General features: G+C 39.3%; 1 protein-coding gene across 6 annotated transcripts in view; it reads right to left on the bottom strand.

Annotated features, from left to right (window-relative positions):
* NR1H4 (nuclear receptor subfamily 1, group H, member 4) overlaps positions 1-16616 on the bottom strand; it is an 83100-nt gene that overhangs the window by 36955 nt on the left and 29529 nt on the right. For 4 of the 6 annotated variants that reach the window (XM_011934686.1, XM_011934702.1, XM_011934710.1 and 1 more), the window contains one exon: positions 7906-8271. In XM_011934686.1, coding sequence (XP_011790076.1) covers positions 7906-8271 — 366 coding nt within the window. Of the gene's footprint in view, positions 1-7905; positions 8272-15790; positions 15923-16616 lie in introns of those variants that run through there. The other 2 variants (XM_011934669.1, XM_011934676.1) reach the window with 1 other exon arrangement.

The following is a 16616-nucleotide window of genomic DNA, read 5'->3' as shown; positions in this document are numbered from 1 at the left end:
AGGAAGGAAGGAAGGAAAGGAAGGAGGGAGGGAGGGAAAGAGAAGAAAGAAAGAAAGAAAAAGAAAAGAAAGAAAGAAAGAAAGAGAAAGGAAGGAAGGAAGGAAAAGAGAAAGAGGAAAGAAAGAAAAAACAATAAGAAAAACAAAGAAAACTGAAGTGGTTCTTAGGGGTTGCCTCTAGGAGCAGGTGAAGAGGGTAGGACTGGGGCTTTTTCCTAATGATATGCCTTTCTTACCATTTGACTTTGGAATCACGTGCACTCATTGCTTTGACAAAATGCTTATTAAGTGATGAAGGAGTCTAAAGGAGTAGAAAGCAAAAACCCACTGACATCGTCAGACCTACTGGATGTCTACTGAGAGGACAGGGGTTATGATGCTCTCCTGGAGCTTGGCTTTGGATATCTTCAACGACTATTTAAAGTGCCAGGGAGGCAAACTCCCAGAAGCTGGTGGCCCACAGTGACCAGTACCTGCTCCCAGCATCTTTCCTGGGGTTCCTAGGGGTGTTCTGGGTTCCTAATAGGTGAATTCCAGCACTGGGAGGTGCCTGATGCTGCTTGTAGCTGCCTGAGCCCAAGTGGATTCGTTTGTTCTGTGGAGTTAAACCTTTCACCTCCAAACTCCTGCTTAAATGCCTATTTCCACTTTTTCTTGGGTGTAGATTTGTAACTTTTCTCATTTAGTAATTTATGCTTTAGGACGTTTCTTTTAATCACTACTCATACATATTGTTTATATGTTTGCTTTAAACATGTTCTCTTGTTTAAATTTAGTTTTTGTCATCTTAGTTTGTCTTGCCTCATCACCTATGTGTTTATGTGGAATATCAGTTCATATCCCCTGGAAATCATCATATTATCATTGCATTTTTCTCTATCTTCTTTTTGATACTCTTTTACTGATTTTATATTTCTTAATCTTTTTGTTTGCTTGACTGTTTTCTCTTTTTGTCTACTTTAGCTCAGTTATGTAGACTGTTTTTCTGCTTTTGCTTTAGAATGGCGACTATGAAGGCAACAATTTGGTTTGGTTTGCTCACCAAGGCATCTCCTATGCTTAGAATACAGCCTGGCATACAAATTGGTACTTAATAATACTTGCTGAATAAAGAATTGGGTTAATTAATCGGAATAGGGAGAGTTTTGAAAACAGTGTATGACCCCAGCTGGGGAGGCTGGATGAACAGAGGAATACCAAATAAGAATTCATCAACAAAATAACATCTAATGATTATTGAGCACGTAAGAGTGCCAGGTACATCATGACTAAAACCCCAAAAGCAAATGCAACAAAAACAAACAAGTAAATAAATGGGACCTGATTAAACTAAAAAGATTCTACACAGCAAAAGAAATAATTATCAGAGTGAACAGACAACCCACAGAATGGAAGAAAATATTTGCAAACTGTGCATCTGACAAAGTACTAGTATCCAGAATCTATAAGAAACTCAAACAAATCAGCAAAGGAAAAAACAAGTAATCTCATCTAAAAGGGGACAAATGACATGAATAGACATTTCTCAAAAGAAGACATACAAATGGCCAAAAAACACATGAAAACATGCTCAGTATCACTAATCATCAGGGAAATGCAAATTAAAATGACAATGAGATACTACCTTACTTCTGCAAGAATGCCCATTTTTAAAAAGTCAAAAAATAATAGATGTTGGTGTGGATGTAGTGAAAGGGGAATGCTTTTCACTGTTGGTGGGAATGTAAATTAATACAACCTCTATGGAAAACGATATGGAGATTTCTTAAAGAACTAAAAGTAGACCTACCATTTGATCCAGCAATCCCATTAGTGAGTATGTACCCAAAAGAAAAAAAGTAATTAGATAAAAAGACACATGCATATATATGTTTATTGCAACACAACTCACAATTGCAAAGATATGGAACCAACCTAAGTGCCCATCGACCAATGAGTGGATAAAGAAACTGTGGTATATATATACCATGGAATACTATTCAGCCCCAAAATGGAAAAAAATAATGTCTTTTGCAGCAACTTGGGTGAAACAGAAGGCCATTATTCTAAGTGAAGTAACTCAGGAATGGAAAACCAAATGCCATGTAAGCTATGAGTATGCAAAGGTATACAGAGTGTATGATAGACTTCAGAGACTCAGAAGGGAGGAGGGGAGAGAAATGTGGGATAAAAAAACACATATTGGATAAAATGTATACTACTCCAATGACGGGTACACCGAAATCTCAGAATTCATCACTATGCAATTCATTTATGTAACAAAACACCACTTGTACAACTGTGCCCCCAAAAGCTATTGAAATTTTTTTTAAAAAATACTTTTTAAAAAGAGTGCCAGGTACTGAGCAAGATATTTTAAAAACAATATCCCATTTTTTAAATTTCACAACTCAATGATAATAGTAATAATAGCAGGCAATGATTGAGGATTTTCCATTGGGAAGAACTGTGTTAAGTACTTTACACACATCAATTTATTTAATCCTCATGACAATCTATAGATACCTGCTACAAAAGACTGTCCTGAAGATTAAATGAATTAGTACATATAAAGCCCCCTAGAACAGTTCCTGCACATAGTAATCACTTGATATAGGTTATCTATCAACATGATTATTACTATCATCATCATCACCACATCACCGACATTACCATCATCACCATCACCATCATCATCACCATTATCATCACCATCATCACCATCATCATCACCATTATCATCACCATCATCATCATCATCACCATCATCATCACCATCATCACCATCATCATCATCATCTCCTCATCCTTATCATCATCTTCATTGTTGTCCTTATCTTACAGGTAAGGAGTCTAAAACTCGGAAAGGTTAAGTAATTTAGGACACCTGGGAAGACAATCAGCTGGGATTGGAAACCATGTTGTTTGCCCTCAGGGTCCTACTCTTCCCATGATTTTCATAACACTTACTAGAAAAGGCTTCCAATGCAGTGAAATAGTTTGGAACCCCGTCTTGCACCATACTCCGAGATAATTTGACCTCTAGAATTCATTAGGATCATTATTAAATTGTTTAAAATCAGGCCTCACCTGATCTTAAATAGGATGTCAAGTTTATATATAGGTCAGCACTCCTCAGCTTTCACAAATGTCCATAAACAAAAGATCCTTTGGAAACACTACATCTGTTCTATAGTGGAATAGTTTCAATAATTTTGGAAGCTTTTTTAAAACTTCAAAGCTAAGTCCAATGCTGGTTCACAATCTTATACAAAAATATATTCAGAAAGGCAGTAGGGTCACTCACTTACTCAGACAGTATCTTTCAGGAATTCTACCATTTTCTGATGTGTGTAGACTGTCTTGGCTTTGAAATGAATGTGACAGACACTGACCTATTTGGAAATGCAGCCATTTGAAATTTTCAGTCAGATGCTGATCGGTTTTGTTGGTTGAGGTTTGAGGTTTGAATCAAAACTCATTCAGACATTAGCACATTTCCATATGCCTCACTGATAACTGAGGGCAAAAGAAAGCTCTTGATTTAATCTAATGCTGAGAAAGTGGCAGTCATTGTCACTGTGCGCGCTTCTTGTGTTCCGAAGTTATTACTTTAAAAGATTGAAAACCATCATTTCTCTCATTGATGCCATAAATACTTATGACAAATAAAAACACCAAAGCAAATTAAAATATTTTTAGTGGAACCAGATAAAGAGACCAATGTAATGAGGAAATTTAACCCTGATCTTTGTTTTGTTTCTAAGGTTTCTTTTTTTTTTTTTTTAATTCTCTTGTGTTTTCTTTGTTTTAAGTATCACAGGTCTGACAAATCTCCAGTGAAATCCTAAAGCAAGAGAGCTGGTAAATTCTAATATATAATATATTATAAATCTTGTACAATCCACAAAAATGGCCTGCAAAATACATAATGTCCCCATTTTGCAGATCTGAGGCTCAGAGAAAGTAAGTGTTGTATAGTCTTTAAGGATTAGCTAGCTCTATATCTACTGTACCTCCCATCTAGTCTAGTTCACATCCTATTACCAGAGGCAGGAACTTGCCCGGACTCCCTTTGCAGCTAATATAGTGGATATGATTTAAGCTCTCCCATAGAGATGCCCTTGTAAGACGTTTGGAAAGTAGAAACAAGCTGTTCTGTTGTTTCTACTGGTAAGCAGGATCATGGAGTTTTGCTGTGGCAGCATCCTGACTTCTAATCGCTAGCTTTGAGGGTGTTGAAAGGCATGGGGCAGGGTATTCATCGTTTATAGCTGCACATTTGGCAGGCAAGCCCCGGCTCTGGAGCTAGTGATTGCCAGTGAAGGCAACTTCCTGATCCCTAGATGGCAGCTGAGGCGTTGTCTTCCCGAAGCCAACAGTCCTGAGGTGGCTTCCTGAGTCCCCATCTTCTTGCTTTTGGCAGAAGAGCAACCGGCAGGCCAGTTCTGCAGTGTGGCTCTGAGTGTCTCCTGGAAACTTAGCATAGATCCTGTTACTCTGACTCTTCCAACGTCTGTATTAATTCCTTTCTGTCTGAATTGTTGGTTTCTGTTTTACTTCGCTGAGTTCTAACCAGTAAATATTAAGTAACTTGTTTATTCAGCCAAGAAGTGCAGAGCCTAGATTCAATGTGAGCTTGCCAGCCCCCAAAGCCCATGCTCCCTTTGATGGAAAATTTGCTTTGCATCTGCTGAGTGCAGATATCCAAGAGAGGTGCATGGGGGAAGTGGGCGAGAGGGTCAGTGGGGAAACCAGGTTGGCTGAGCAGCTCTCACAAGACCTGCAGGCATGAGGCATCGGTCCTCTGATGTGCATTCCACCCTATTCTGTCCTTCTCCTCTGGTTTTCCTCACAGCCCTTCCTCATTCCTCTATTCACTAATCTAGGATAATTTTCATTTGTTTTCACAGGAGAACACGTAAGGAAGATAAAGGAGCCTGTTTTTGGCTTTTCAGTCACCAGAGCTTAAGCCCCCAAATCCTAAAGACCAGATAAAACTTATTCAAGTTGGGAGGAAGCAGAAAACTAAAGAGGAAGTCAAAGAGCTAAGACATGTTAGGTACCTGAGAAGGTCCTGAGCTGTGTCCCTCCCAACTCCCTATCCCCAGACAGAATTCTAGGATAGGTGGATTGAGAGATGATAGAAACTCTATGTCATTTGGGATCCCAGAAGACGAGGATTCTTGTGCCCTTTCCTGGGTAGAACTGGAAAAAACCCCAGGGTTCTCTGCACCCAGCATGGCATAGAACAGATGAAACGGCGGCATGGTTTCTCTGGGCAGCCAGGCATCCCAACACAGCACTGAGGCAACATCAGAACCCACCCACCTGAGCTGAATGAAGGAGACAGACAGGGCCAGACATGATGGAGGAGTGTGCTCAGGACCCCAGGATGATGCCACAGAGACCTTTCCCACTGGTGACTGAAGACCAAATAGAACAGCACTCTAACAGATCTCGGACTGTGTCAACAGCTGTGGCACCAAGCCCCACCCAGTCCCACAGCTGTGAGACCAGAGCCCCACTCCCCAGTGTCCAATCCCTCCACAACCCTACTTTAATCCTGGTACTTAGATAAACCCCCAGAAGAATTTTGGCTGGGGTGAATGGAATGATCCTGAATAAAATGAAATAAAGTTTCCACCAGAGCTTGAGACTGAATTAAATCCAATTTAAAAAAATAAAGTTACATTTCTCTCACATATGGGCTGTGAGTTGAGTCTTGTGCTCACTCACTGCACAGCTTCTAGTTAATTCGTACTCCAACCCTTAAGAGTCATGGGTCAAGGCCAGGCGTGGTGGCTCATGCCTGCAATTGTAGCACTTTGGAAGGCCGAGAGAGGTGGATCACTTGAGGTCAGGAGTTTGAGACCACCCTGGCCAACATGGTGAAACCCTATCTGTACTAAAAATACAAAAACTAGCTGGGCGTGGTGGCTGGTGTCTGTAATCCCAGCTACTTGGGAGGCTGAGGCAGGAGAATCGCTTGAACCCAGGGGGTGGAGGTCGCTGTGGGCCGAGATTGCCACTGCGCTCCAGCCTCGGTGACAGAATAAGAGTCTGTCTCCAAAGAAAAAAAAGAGTCATTGGTCAAGAACAGTGTCCAGCAAACTGCAGCCAGCCGTTTTTGTTTTATGTTTTTTTTATTTTCCTGCCTATTTTTGTAAGTAAAGCTTACTGAAACATAGCTATGCTAATTTTCTATGTGGCTGCCTTTGCACTCCGGTAGCAGAGTTGATTAGTTGCAACAGAGCCTGCCATGGTCTGAAGCCTGAACTTGTTACTGTCTGGATGTTTACAGAAAAAAATGTGCCAATCCCTGGTGTAGAACATGGGCCCTGCCTGGCTCCAACCCATCCTCTCCCTTACATGCCTGTCCTTTTCCTGACACCATGGGGGCAAAGTCTCAAATCAAAATCAATGGAAAAATTTTGTCTTTCTCTGCTGTTAAAAATATACTTATGTCCAAATCCAGCTTCTCCTTCCTAAACCTCCCCAAAGGTTGGCTCTCTTCTGACTACTTTCTCCATCTCCTTGCCTTCTGTGATCCTGCACTTCCTTGTAAACTTCTATCTTGATTACTTCTATTCTATATCCTTTGTGGGTTTCTCTTCCCCTGACCACCTTTAAGGTAAGTGTTTTCTAGGGTTGTCCTTGGCACACTGGTCTCACTCCATTTACCCTGCCATGCCCCAGAACTCTTTGCAGGTGGACCAAGTTGCACTTGGTCATAAGCACAGTTCACAAGACAGAAAGACAAATTCACTCCTAAGGAGATAAGCCATCCAAGGTTAGTGTCTTCAGGGGTTCATTCCCTTGGCTTAGACAACACTGATACCTTAACACCTAAACGGACTATTTGGTTTTCTTCCTCTCGCCACTGAATTAGTCAATATTACCCTTGAGCAAACAACTGAAGAGCAGAATGATCACTTAGTAGACAACCAATAAAAGGCATCATAGCCTGGTGGTCAATCATACAGGCTCTGGAGTTAGATTATAAGCTACAGTTTTGAAGCTCTTATTAGCTATGAAAACTTGGGTAAAGTAGATTAACGTCTATACTTCAGCTACCACTTCCATAAAATGGGCATAAGACAATCAACACCACTAATCATCAGGAAAATGTAAACCGAAACTACAATAGGTAGCACCTCACTCCATTTAGAATCACTATCAAGAAATCAAAAGATAAGTTTTGGCAAGGATGTAGAGAAAAGTCAACCCTTACTGCTGGTAGGAGTGTAAATCTGTGTAGTCATAATGGAAAACAGTATGATGTTTACTCACAAAATTAAAACTGTAACTACCATGTGATCCAGGAATCCCACCACAGGGAATATCTCCAAAGGAAATGAAATCAGTAAGTCAAAGAGATATCTGCACTCCTATGTTTATTGCAGCATTATTCACAATAGCCAAGATAGGGGGTCAACCTAAGTGTTCATCAATGGATGACTGGATCAAGAAAATGTGGTATGTATACATAATGGAATACTATTCAGCCATAAAAAAGAATGAAATCCTGCCATTTGTGATAACATGGATGAGGCTGGAGGATATTACATTAAGTGAAATAAGCCAAGCACAGAAAGACAAATACCATAAAACAACAAAAACAAACAAAACCTATAACAAATTCAATTTAATCATAAGTTCCCTTTAGCTATGTGTGAGGTTGTGAAAAGGAAAAAAGCTAAATACTCCAAGTAAGCTAGATACTCTAACAGTCTTAAACATTAAGCTAAAAAGTCTAATAGTCTTTTCCTACAGATCTGTGACTGCACAACAAAGGTGAGGAGGTAGGAGCAGAGGAGGAGAAAATGGGAAGTTGCCTGGGAAAAGGGAAGCAACTAGTTCAGGGATTTCAACAACCAATACAGTAAAATCTGAAAGAGAAAACTGCCAATCAAAGATGCTTACCTTTGCACCCCTCGCAGGTCAGTGCATTATAGTGGTATCCAGAGGCTCTGTCTCCACAAACAACACACAGCTCATCCCCTTTGATCCTCCCTGCTGACGCGCCCATGCGGGGCTTCTTTGTTACAGGCATCTCTGCTACCTCAGTCTCTCCTTGGTAGAGAGACTCAGCTGGCATTCGCCTGAGTTCATATATTCCAGGAGAGTACCACTCTTCAGGCTGCTGGGGGTAGAAACCCAGGTTGGAATAATAGGATGATGAGGAAATCTGTGGTTGAACTTGGGGAAACTGAACATTGCTGTATTGAGAGTATGGTTCCACTTCCAGGTTCTGTCCCAGAGGACCAGCCACTTGTTCTGTTAAAACACCTGAACAAAAGTGATAACAAAACTGGAATGAATGTCATCATTCTGGAAATTAGAGAGACAGTTTGGCATAATGGTTAGGAGTTTGGGCTCTAAGAAAAGATTGAAACATTTAACTACATAAAAGTTTACAACTTTTTAAGAGTATATATACATAATATAATTAAATGACAAATTAAAAATTCAGAAAAAATATCTGCAACATAGAGGACAGAGTCATTTCATTAATGTATAAACAGCTCTTGAAAACCAGTAAGAAAACATTTGAGAAGCTATGGAAAAAGGGATAAAGGAAAGGAATAGTTTTAGAAATATAAATGTAAGTGTTTTGTAAACAGAAAAAATGTGCTCACCTTTGCCAATAATTAAATTTAAATTGAAACTAAAACATTACTGTTTTCATCTTCAAATGTGTGAGAGTTTAAAAAGTTTGATTATACACACTATTGGGGAAATAAATACTTTTTGGGGGAAATTTGTGAATATTTTCCAGTTTTTAAAACTTCAATGTCCTTTTAACCCAGCATAAATTTTCCACTGCTTGAAAATTTATTTTAGAAATATCCTTGAACCTCTATGAAAAAGTGTTTTGTAAAAATATTCACTTGCAGCAAATTTGCAAGAGCCATAAATTGGAAAACAACCTAAATATTCATCCATATGAGTCTGGTTAAATAAATTTGTTATATCCATACACTGAAATACTAAGTAGATGTAAAACAATTATTTAGATTTCTATGTGCTGTCATGGAAAATTTCTACAATAAGGTGCTATATGAAAAAGGCAAGCTATAGACCAATGTGTATATTCACATGGGTATTAAACACCAATGGGGTGTGTGTGTGTGTGTGTGTGTGTGTGTGTGCAGGTGCGTGCGCGCAAAGGCAAATTTCTGCATGATACAGAAGAAAGTAGGTGGTGGTGACTGTGAGAGGTGATATTTTTACTTTATATTCTGGGAGAGAAGATTGCATAATTTTTTTTACTGTTTGTAGTTTTTGCCATGTGTATATCTATGTGTTATTTTAATCATTATAAAACAAAGGAGGAACTTTAAAAAAATATACAGTGCCTACAATCTATCTACTGTATGCAAATTCCTGCTCTGTTACTTACAATCTGTGTGCAGCTGGCAATTCCTTAATGTCTTTAAGTTGCAGTCTTCTCCTAATAAAACAGAGAATAATAATACCTACCTCACTGGGTTGATATAAAGATTATATGAGATAATGTGTGCCAAGTGCTTTGCTAAATGTTTGGCACACAGGAAGTGCTCAATAAATTATAGCTGACTTAAAATAGGAATAATAATTATTATTCTTACTACCATCATTATTAAAGGAGCCCCTTATTTAGAAAACCTCTAGATAATAGAAAACCATCAGGTTATGAAAATGCTTCTATTTCCTGGAGACATCAACTATGGCTCTTTAGAAAATAAAAATATTTAAATTATGCAAATGCTGAAACAAGACATAAATAAGAGATGGGAAAGTTTACAAATGTGTCTGACACTTCCAAATGTTGTCAGACAATTCCATCTCTTATGAACAATTCCATCTCTTATGAACAGTGGGACTTTGAGCAAATTATTCAAACTATTGATAAACATCGGTTTTCATGGCAGCAAGTTTGGGATGATAACATCGACATCAAGGGTTAGGCTGAGGATTGAACGAGATGATACAGATTCACAGTTCCTTATCTAAAACCTTGCAGTCATATGTGTTTTAGAAGTCAGAATTTTCAGGATTTTAGAACAGAATACTGTGCTATTTATATATCCCTCCCAGCACAGTCTGGAACAGAATGCAGAATCAAATACAGCAATATTTTCCACAGTGAAATATATGAATATTCACAGTCAGTACAATAAGTAAAGACCATAAATAGTTTCACATTCATTCAGGTCAGGTTCTGTCACCAAAAAAGTGTGTGCTAAACTTTTATAAAAACGTGGTTTTTTGGGGCTTTGGGGATTTCGAATTGGCAATGCTCTTTGCTGTGCTCAAAAGATAGTTGAAACGATTACTATAATTATTATGATTACTATCACTATATTTTGCAGAAAACTTTTATAGAGTTCTTTGTAGTGGCAGGCACTTGTATGTTCTCATTTATTTCTCACAAAACCCTATGAGTTAGGTAACATTATTTTCCCCCACTTACAAATGAGTACCATGAGGCACATAGAAGTCAAGCAACTTTACTCCTACCTACCTAAGTAGATGAGATTTGAGCTCTAGGAGTCCAATCTCAAAGTCCATTCACTGAATTGCTACTCTCTGGGGGTAATTTCAGGTGTGTGATGCTTAAAAACATGATACTCAAAGCCCCTTTCTGCATCTTCCTACTTGCGTTTGTTACCCTCTTCTCGGTCTCCACTTGCATATAACGGGCCTGCAAGTTTCTGCATGACCCTACACTTGCTTTCTTTTCCAGCCATTTTGCATGTTTGGACGTCTCTGTTTCTTGAATGTGCCTTGCTGCTTCCAGACTCAGGATTTCTCCCACCTGCTGATTCCTGAACCTGGAATGGTTCTCAACACAGCCAACCCCTCCCAGGGCTTCATCTCACTAATGTCCACTTATCTCTACATTCCCTGTAGGTATTGCTTCTCTTGGGAAGTTTTCCCAACAGAAGAGGTTTCCAGGTCCCTGGGAGTCATGTTCCTGAATCTAGTTTTATGGCATTTAAAAACCGTTACTTACCCTACCTGGGCTCCCTCTGTTTATCTGTAAAGAAAAGACTCCACCCTAGATGATCTTCTAAATCTTCTTTATATCTAAAAGTCTCCATAAGTATATGACTAATAGTTTATGAACATTAGAATTCAGGGCTTTTCTACACTGGCAAAGTTCAGAATATACATATTACATGTTGAAAATAATGCTTTCTGCATTAACCCAGGAAATGATTGACAGAGCACATGGTATACAGTATCTGTACAAAAATCGATTTCCTTTCCTTCTGTCTGACTTATCCATACAAAAAAGGCATAGGCCAGGTACGGTGGCTCACGCCTGTAATCCCAGCACTTTGGGAGGCCGAGGTGGGTGGATCACGAGGTCAAGAGATTGATATCATCCTGGCCAACATGGTGAAACTCCATCTCTAATAAAAATATAAAAAAATTAGCTGGGCTTGGTGGTACGCACCTGTAGTCCCAGCTACTTGGGAAGCTGAGGCAGGAGAATCACTTGAACCTGGGATGTGGAGGTTGCAGTGAACCAAAATCAAGACACTGCACTCCAGCCTGGCAACAGAGCAAGACTCAGTCTCAAAAACAATAACAAAACAAAATAAACAACAACAACAATAAAAAAGAGTATGTCTAATGGACAAAATATTTTAGAAATGGTGCCTTGTCTTACCACCACAAAATGGAAGGGGGAAAATATGGAATTATTACACAAAAAGAAAAGATAAAAATAAGCAAAATCCTGATCTATTTCATCACCAAACACGATGAAAATTTCTGGAGTAAACGGAATTGAAAAAAACTAAAAAGTATTAAAAGCATTTAGTTTCACTTACACTTAGATTTTATCCTCTAACCTATCTTATTCCCTTAACTCCCCTTCCTCCCTCGGCCCAATTTCTCTCTGCCACAGCTCTACTAAGGATAAGTAATTTGGGCCGGGTGCGGTGGCTCAAGCCTGTAATCCTAGCACTTTGGGAGGCCGAGACGGGCAGATGACGAGGTCAGGAGATCGAGACCATCCTTGCTCTGTCGCCCGGGCTGGACTGCAGTGGCCGGATCTCAGCTCACTGCAAGCTCTGCCTCCCAGGTTTATGCCATTCTCCTGCCTCAGCCTCCCGTGTAGCTGGCACTACAGGCGCCCGCCACCTCGCCCAGCTAGTTTTTTGTATTTTTTTAGTAGAGACGGGGTTTCACTGTGTTAGCCAAGATGGTCTCGATCTCCTGACCTCGTGATCCGCCCGTCTCAGCCTCCCAAAGTGCTGGGATTACAGGCTTGAGCCACCGCGCCCGGCCAAAACAATTATTTTCATAATCAAGAAACACAAAGGAGTCCCAAGTCAAGTCAGATAATGATATCACTGTCATATCACTTTCTGGAATAATCTAGATCAAAATGGAAAGTTTTCACAAAGATATAGATAATATCATGCTAAAACAGTAGGACATCAGTAAAAATATGAGAAAAGTACACAATAATATTAAATAATACTTCTATTCTTGGCCAGATGCATTGGCTCATGCCTGTAATCCCAACACTTTGGGAGGCCAAGGCGAGTGGATCACCTGAGGTTAGGAGTCTGAGACCAGCCTGTCCAACATGGTGAAACCCCATCTCTACTAAAGAAAAAAAATTAGTTGGACATGGTGGCAGGCATGTGTAACCCGGCCACTCGGGAGGCTGAGGCAGGAGAATCACTTGAACCTGGGAGGCAGAGGGTACAGTGAGCCAAGATTGCGCCATTGCACTCCAGCCTGGGCGACAAAGTGAGACTCCATCTCAAAAACAAAACAAAACTGAACAAAACAACAACAACAAAAAAACCCTTCTATACTCGAAGCCCATTCACTTCTAGCATTTCATAGTGTGTCCCCTAAATCTCCACAAATAGAGAAGTAATTACACAGGAACCTTACAATCAAAGAACCAGCATGGCCAACATATTCCAAAATGGTTAGACTAGAACAACTTCCACCATTAACTGACCGTGAGATCTTAACTGGCTAAGCTTTTCTTATTTCAGTCTCTTCTGTAAAAACGGGACTGTTGCTATCTCAGAAGATAGCTCTGAGTGTAAAATACGGTTGTTGAGAAGCAGTTTTGGTAAGTCGAGTGTCATTAAAAGACATGTTTCCTAAAGAATCTAGCAAAATCCTGATTTTAGTGATAGTTAATTGATAGTTAATAAGTAATTATTAACACATAGTCTGTCTTGATGATATAAGTATTGGGATAGTTCTTTCATTACAAATATATATTTATAAACATATGCTCATGCTCTGTGTGTGTGTGTGTGTGTGTGTGTGTGTGATAAACAGTTGCTATTTAGCAGTCACTGTGTTAGGGTCTGAGGATACGAAAGTGAAAAGACACATATGAAGGCCCAGCCTTTCTCTTGTTTGTGTGTTTTGGGAAGTGGGAATGTCAATGGTTGGGACAAAAATAAGTAAACAAGTAAACAAATACAACATTGTCTAGCAGAAAATAAGATGTGGAGGGAGTAGAGGTAGTTTGACTTTAATTTAGAGTATGCTTTCTGAAAAGGTAAATTTATTTCTGTTTTGATACAATTTAAAAGGGAAAATACACATTAAAATTTACATTTAAGAATTTTTATTTTGGAATTAGTGTATCAAAGAGTATGAGAATTAGGATTCCTTTGTGATGGTTCTCCAGGAAAGTTTAGGAAAGAGTTCTTAAATGAGAACACAGGGATGGACTCCAGGGGAGTCTGAGAAGCCCTGAAAATAAAGTAAAATTTTTCTAGTTAGACAGTCTCCAGGTTTCAACACCTTTTCTAAAGGAGTGTCATCTGAGGGAACTTCCTGAGGTGATAGAAGGGTTCTATGCCTACAAATATGGTAGCTACTAACCACATAGGGATATTGAACCCTTGGAATGTGGCAAGAAATACCTAGAGTCTGAATGTTAAATTTTATTTAATTCTAAGTTAAAATTTAAAGTTGAATAGCCACATGTGGCATATTAGCCAGTGCAGCTCTATGGAGTCTGGGACCAGAACCACTGTACCCCCAAATGGGAAATCAGGTTTGCATAAAAACAATGGCACTCTCCCATAATCTCACATTGAGTTTCTGATGCTCCTGAGAAAGGGTCCAGGTTATATCCAGCTTTTCATCCCTGGCAGAATGCTGACCATAGTAAATGTTTAATGAATGTCTCTGTTGAATTGCAGTGCCTAGAAAAGTTGCTTTTTCTGCCTTACTTTATTTCTTAATCCATGGTTTCTTCACTAAACGGCAGGGCTTTACCGCGAAGTTGTTTGCTATTCCTGGCATTGGGCCTTTGTGATGTTAGTGCCTCTCCCTGCCTTGTCAGCTGATCACCTACTTCTGGTCACCTACACCAGGAGGCCTGCCCCAGTTCCCCCAGGTGGAATTCACCTCTCCTACCTCTGTACACACTTCTATTATGGCACGTATTGGAAGTATATACAATCATTTCTTTTGTTTACAGGCTTATCTTCCACGCTGAACTTGAGATGGTATGAGATACTGCCTAAGAGTGCCCTCTGAGCAGACAATTCTGGATTCAATTCACCCACAACTTGTTAGGTATATGAACCTGGGAAAGACATGGAACTTCTTTAAGCTTCTGTTCCTTCCTTTACAAAGCTGAAATAATGTAGTGCCTGCATGAGAGGCTATAACAAAGATGAACTAAGACAAAGAATATAAACTGCATAGTGCCTGACACCACATAAACATGCATTCTTTTGTGATTGTTGTCATTAGTCTGTGAACTCTTTGATGGAAAATATTAGATTATATTCTCTTCTTTATATTCCTGGCATCTAACTCAATGCCTGACACAGAGTAAATGTTTATTAAATGTTGGTTAAATTGAAGTAAATGGGAAATTTGCTTCCCTGGCCTTCCAACTCATTTCCATTTCTAAATATGGTGTCGATCATTTTTAAACATCACATTTAAACAAAATGGTATGCTACCAAGTCTATGAGCAAAAACATGTTCACAATGATCATTTTTATAAAAATGATTCGAGTTTTTCTTGCTGGAAATTTAAAAGATGAATTTCTGTTTTAAAAAATATTAAAATATGATTTACATTATACTGTTTTAATTATAATATATGTTTTAATTCAGAGAAAACCAAGAGCCTGGGCCTAAAGCTCAACTCTGTGCTTATCTGATTTTTCATGGACTGTTGGAAGAAACCTGTTGTGAAACTACTTCATTAATTAGTGTTTCCCAAACTCTTTTCATTTCTTTTTACCACAACCTACAGTTTTAGATACATTTTATCTCATATCCCCTGTACATACTTATACATATGTAACTGAAACAAAATTTCATGAAATACCACTTGTCTTTACTCCTTGAGGGACACTCTGATATTTCTATTCTATTATGTTCTAATCCAGTTTTTAATGCTGGTCAGAAGACACTAAATAGATCTTGTGATCCCCTGGGAACTGAGACTTGCCATTTTAGGAACACTGCATTAAACAATGTGTGTTAAAATGTGTTTTCAAGTGTCCATTGATATCAATGTTAGAACTGTCTGTTTGGTTTGGAAGAATAGTGATAATTTGACATAATAGTCTATGAATAATTTTAAAGGAAGCATCCTTAGATTTCATCCCAATAAGATATTTGTCTGCTTAGAATCCAATAAAAATCACTCCAACCCAAACTCCCACCCCAGTCTTCTGGGTCTGACTGAGCCACCATCTTTGACAGACATCTGTTACTGTCATCTCCAACCAAAGTCCCCATATTTCCTCAGTCCAGTTGCAAGAGCTCGACCTGAGAGCACCTGTGAACAGTGTCCTACCTTTTGCGGGCTTCATACTCATCATTTCCGTGAAAAATCCTGACGGTGTACAGCTGCAGTGAGGACTAATTTGAATTGGATTTTCTAACTCTTGAAACTGCATTACCATTCTTAGCTTATTCACAGCAACTGAAAATGAGACTAGGTAAGGAGTGAAAGAGGACAGAGGTTGTGTGGTTTACTGATTAACTTCATTACAGAGCAGAATATTTGTAAATGTTTATGAGAAAAGTCCTCAATGCCAAATTGCCTAGTAAGCTGGAAACGAGTCTCTTAGATAAACATTTTGGGGGAGCACTTTTCCAGTTTAAGAACTTTTAGAGGGTAGGTTTCTGTTCAATGGCTCTAAAACTGGATTTGGAGGTCAAGTGCCATGCTCCAGGTCCTGACATTCGTTCCCATCAAAAGGTGGCAGAATGGTATGATTTAAAATGAATGGTATGATTTAAAATGGAAAAATTTTAAAGCATAATGCTTGATACGATTTGGCTGTGTCCCCACCCAAATCTCATCTTGAATTGTAGCTCCCATAATTCTTATGTGTTGTCTGAGGGATCCGGTAGGAGATAATCAAATCATGGAGTTGGTTTCCCGACACTGTTCTCGAAGTAGTAAGTCTCACAAGATCTGATGGTTTTATAAGAGGTTTCCCCTTTCTCTTGGCTCTCATTCTCTCTTGCCTACCGCCATGTAGGACATGCCACCTGTAGTCCCAGCTACTTGGGAAGCTGAGGCAGAAGAATGGCGTGAACCCAGGAGGCGGAGCTTGCAGTGAGCGGAGATTGGGCCACTGAACTCCAGCCTGGGCGACAGCGTGAGACTCCAT

The sequence above is a fragment of the Colobus angolensis genome, unplaced genomic scaffold (assembly GCF_000951035.1).
Source record: "Colobus angolensis palliatus isolate OR3802 unplaced genomic scaffold, Cang.pa_1.0 Scaffold10, whole genome shotgun sequence".
Taxonomy (NCBI): Eukaryota; Metazoa; Chordata; class Mammalia; order Primates; family Cercopithecidae; genus Colobus; species Colobus angolensis.
The sequence above is the reverse complement of the archived record's forward strand: the minus strand, read 5'-3'. Positions and strand labels throughout refer to the sequence as shown.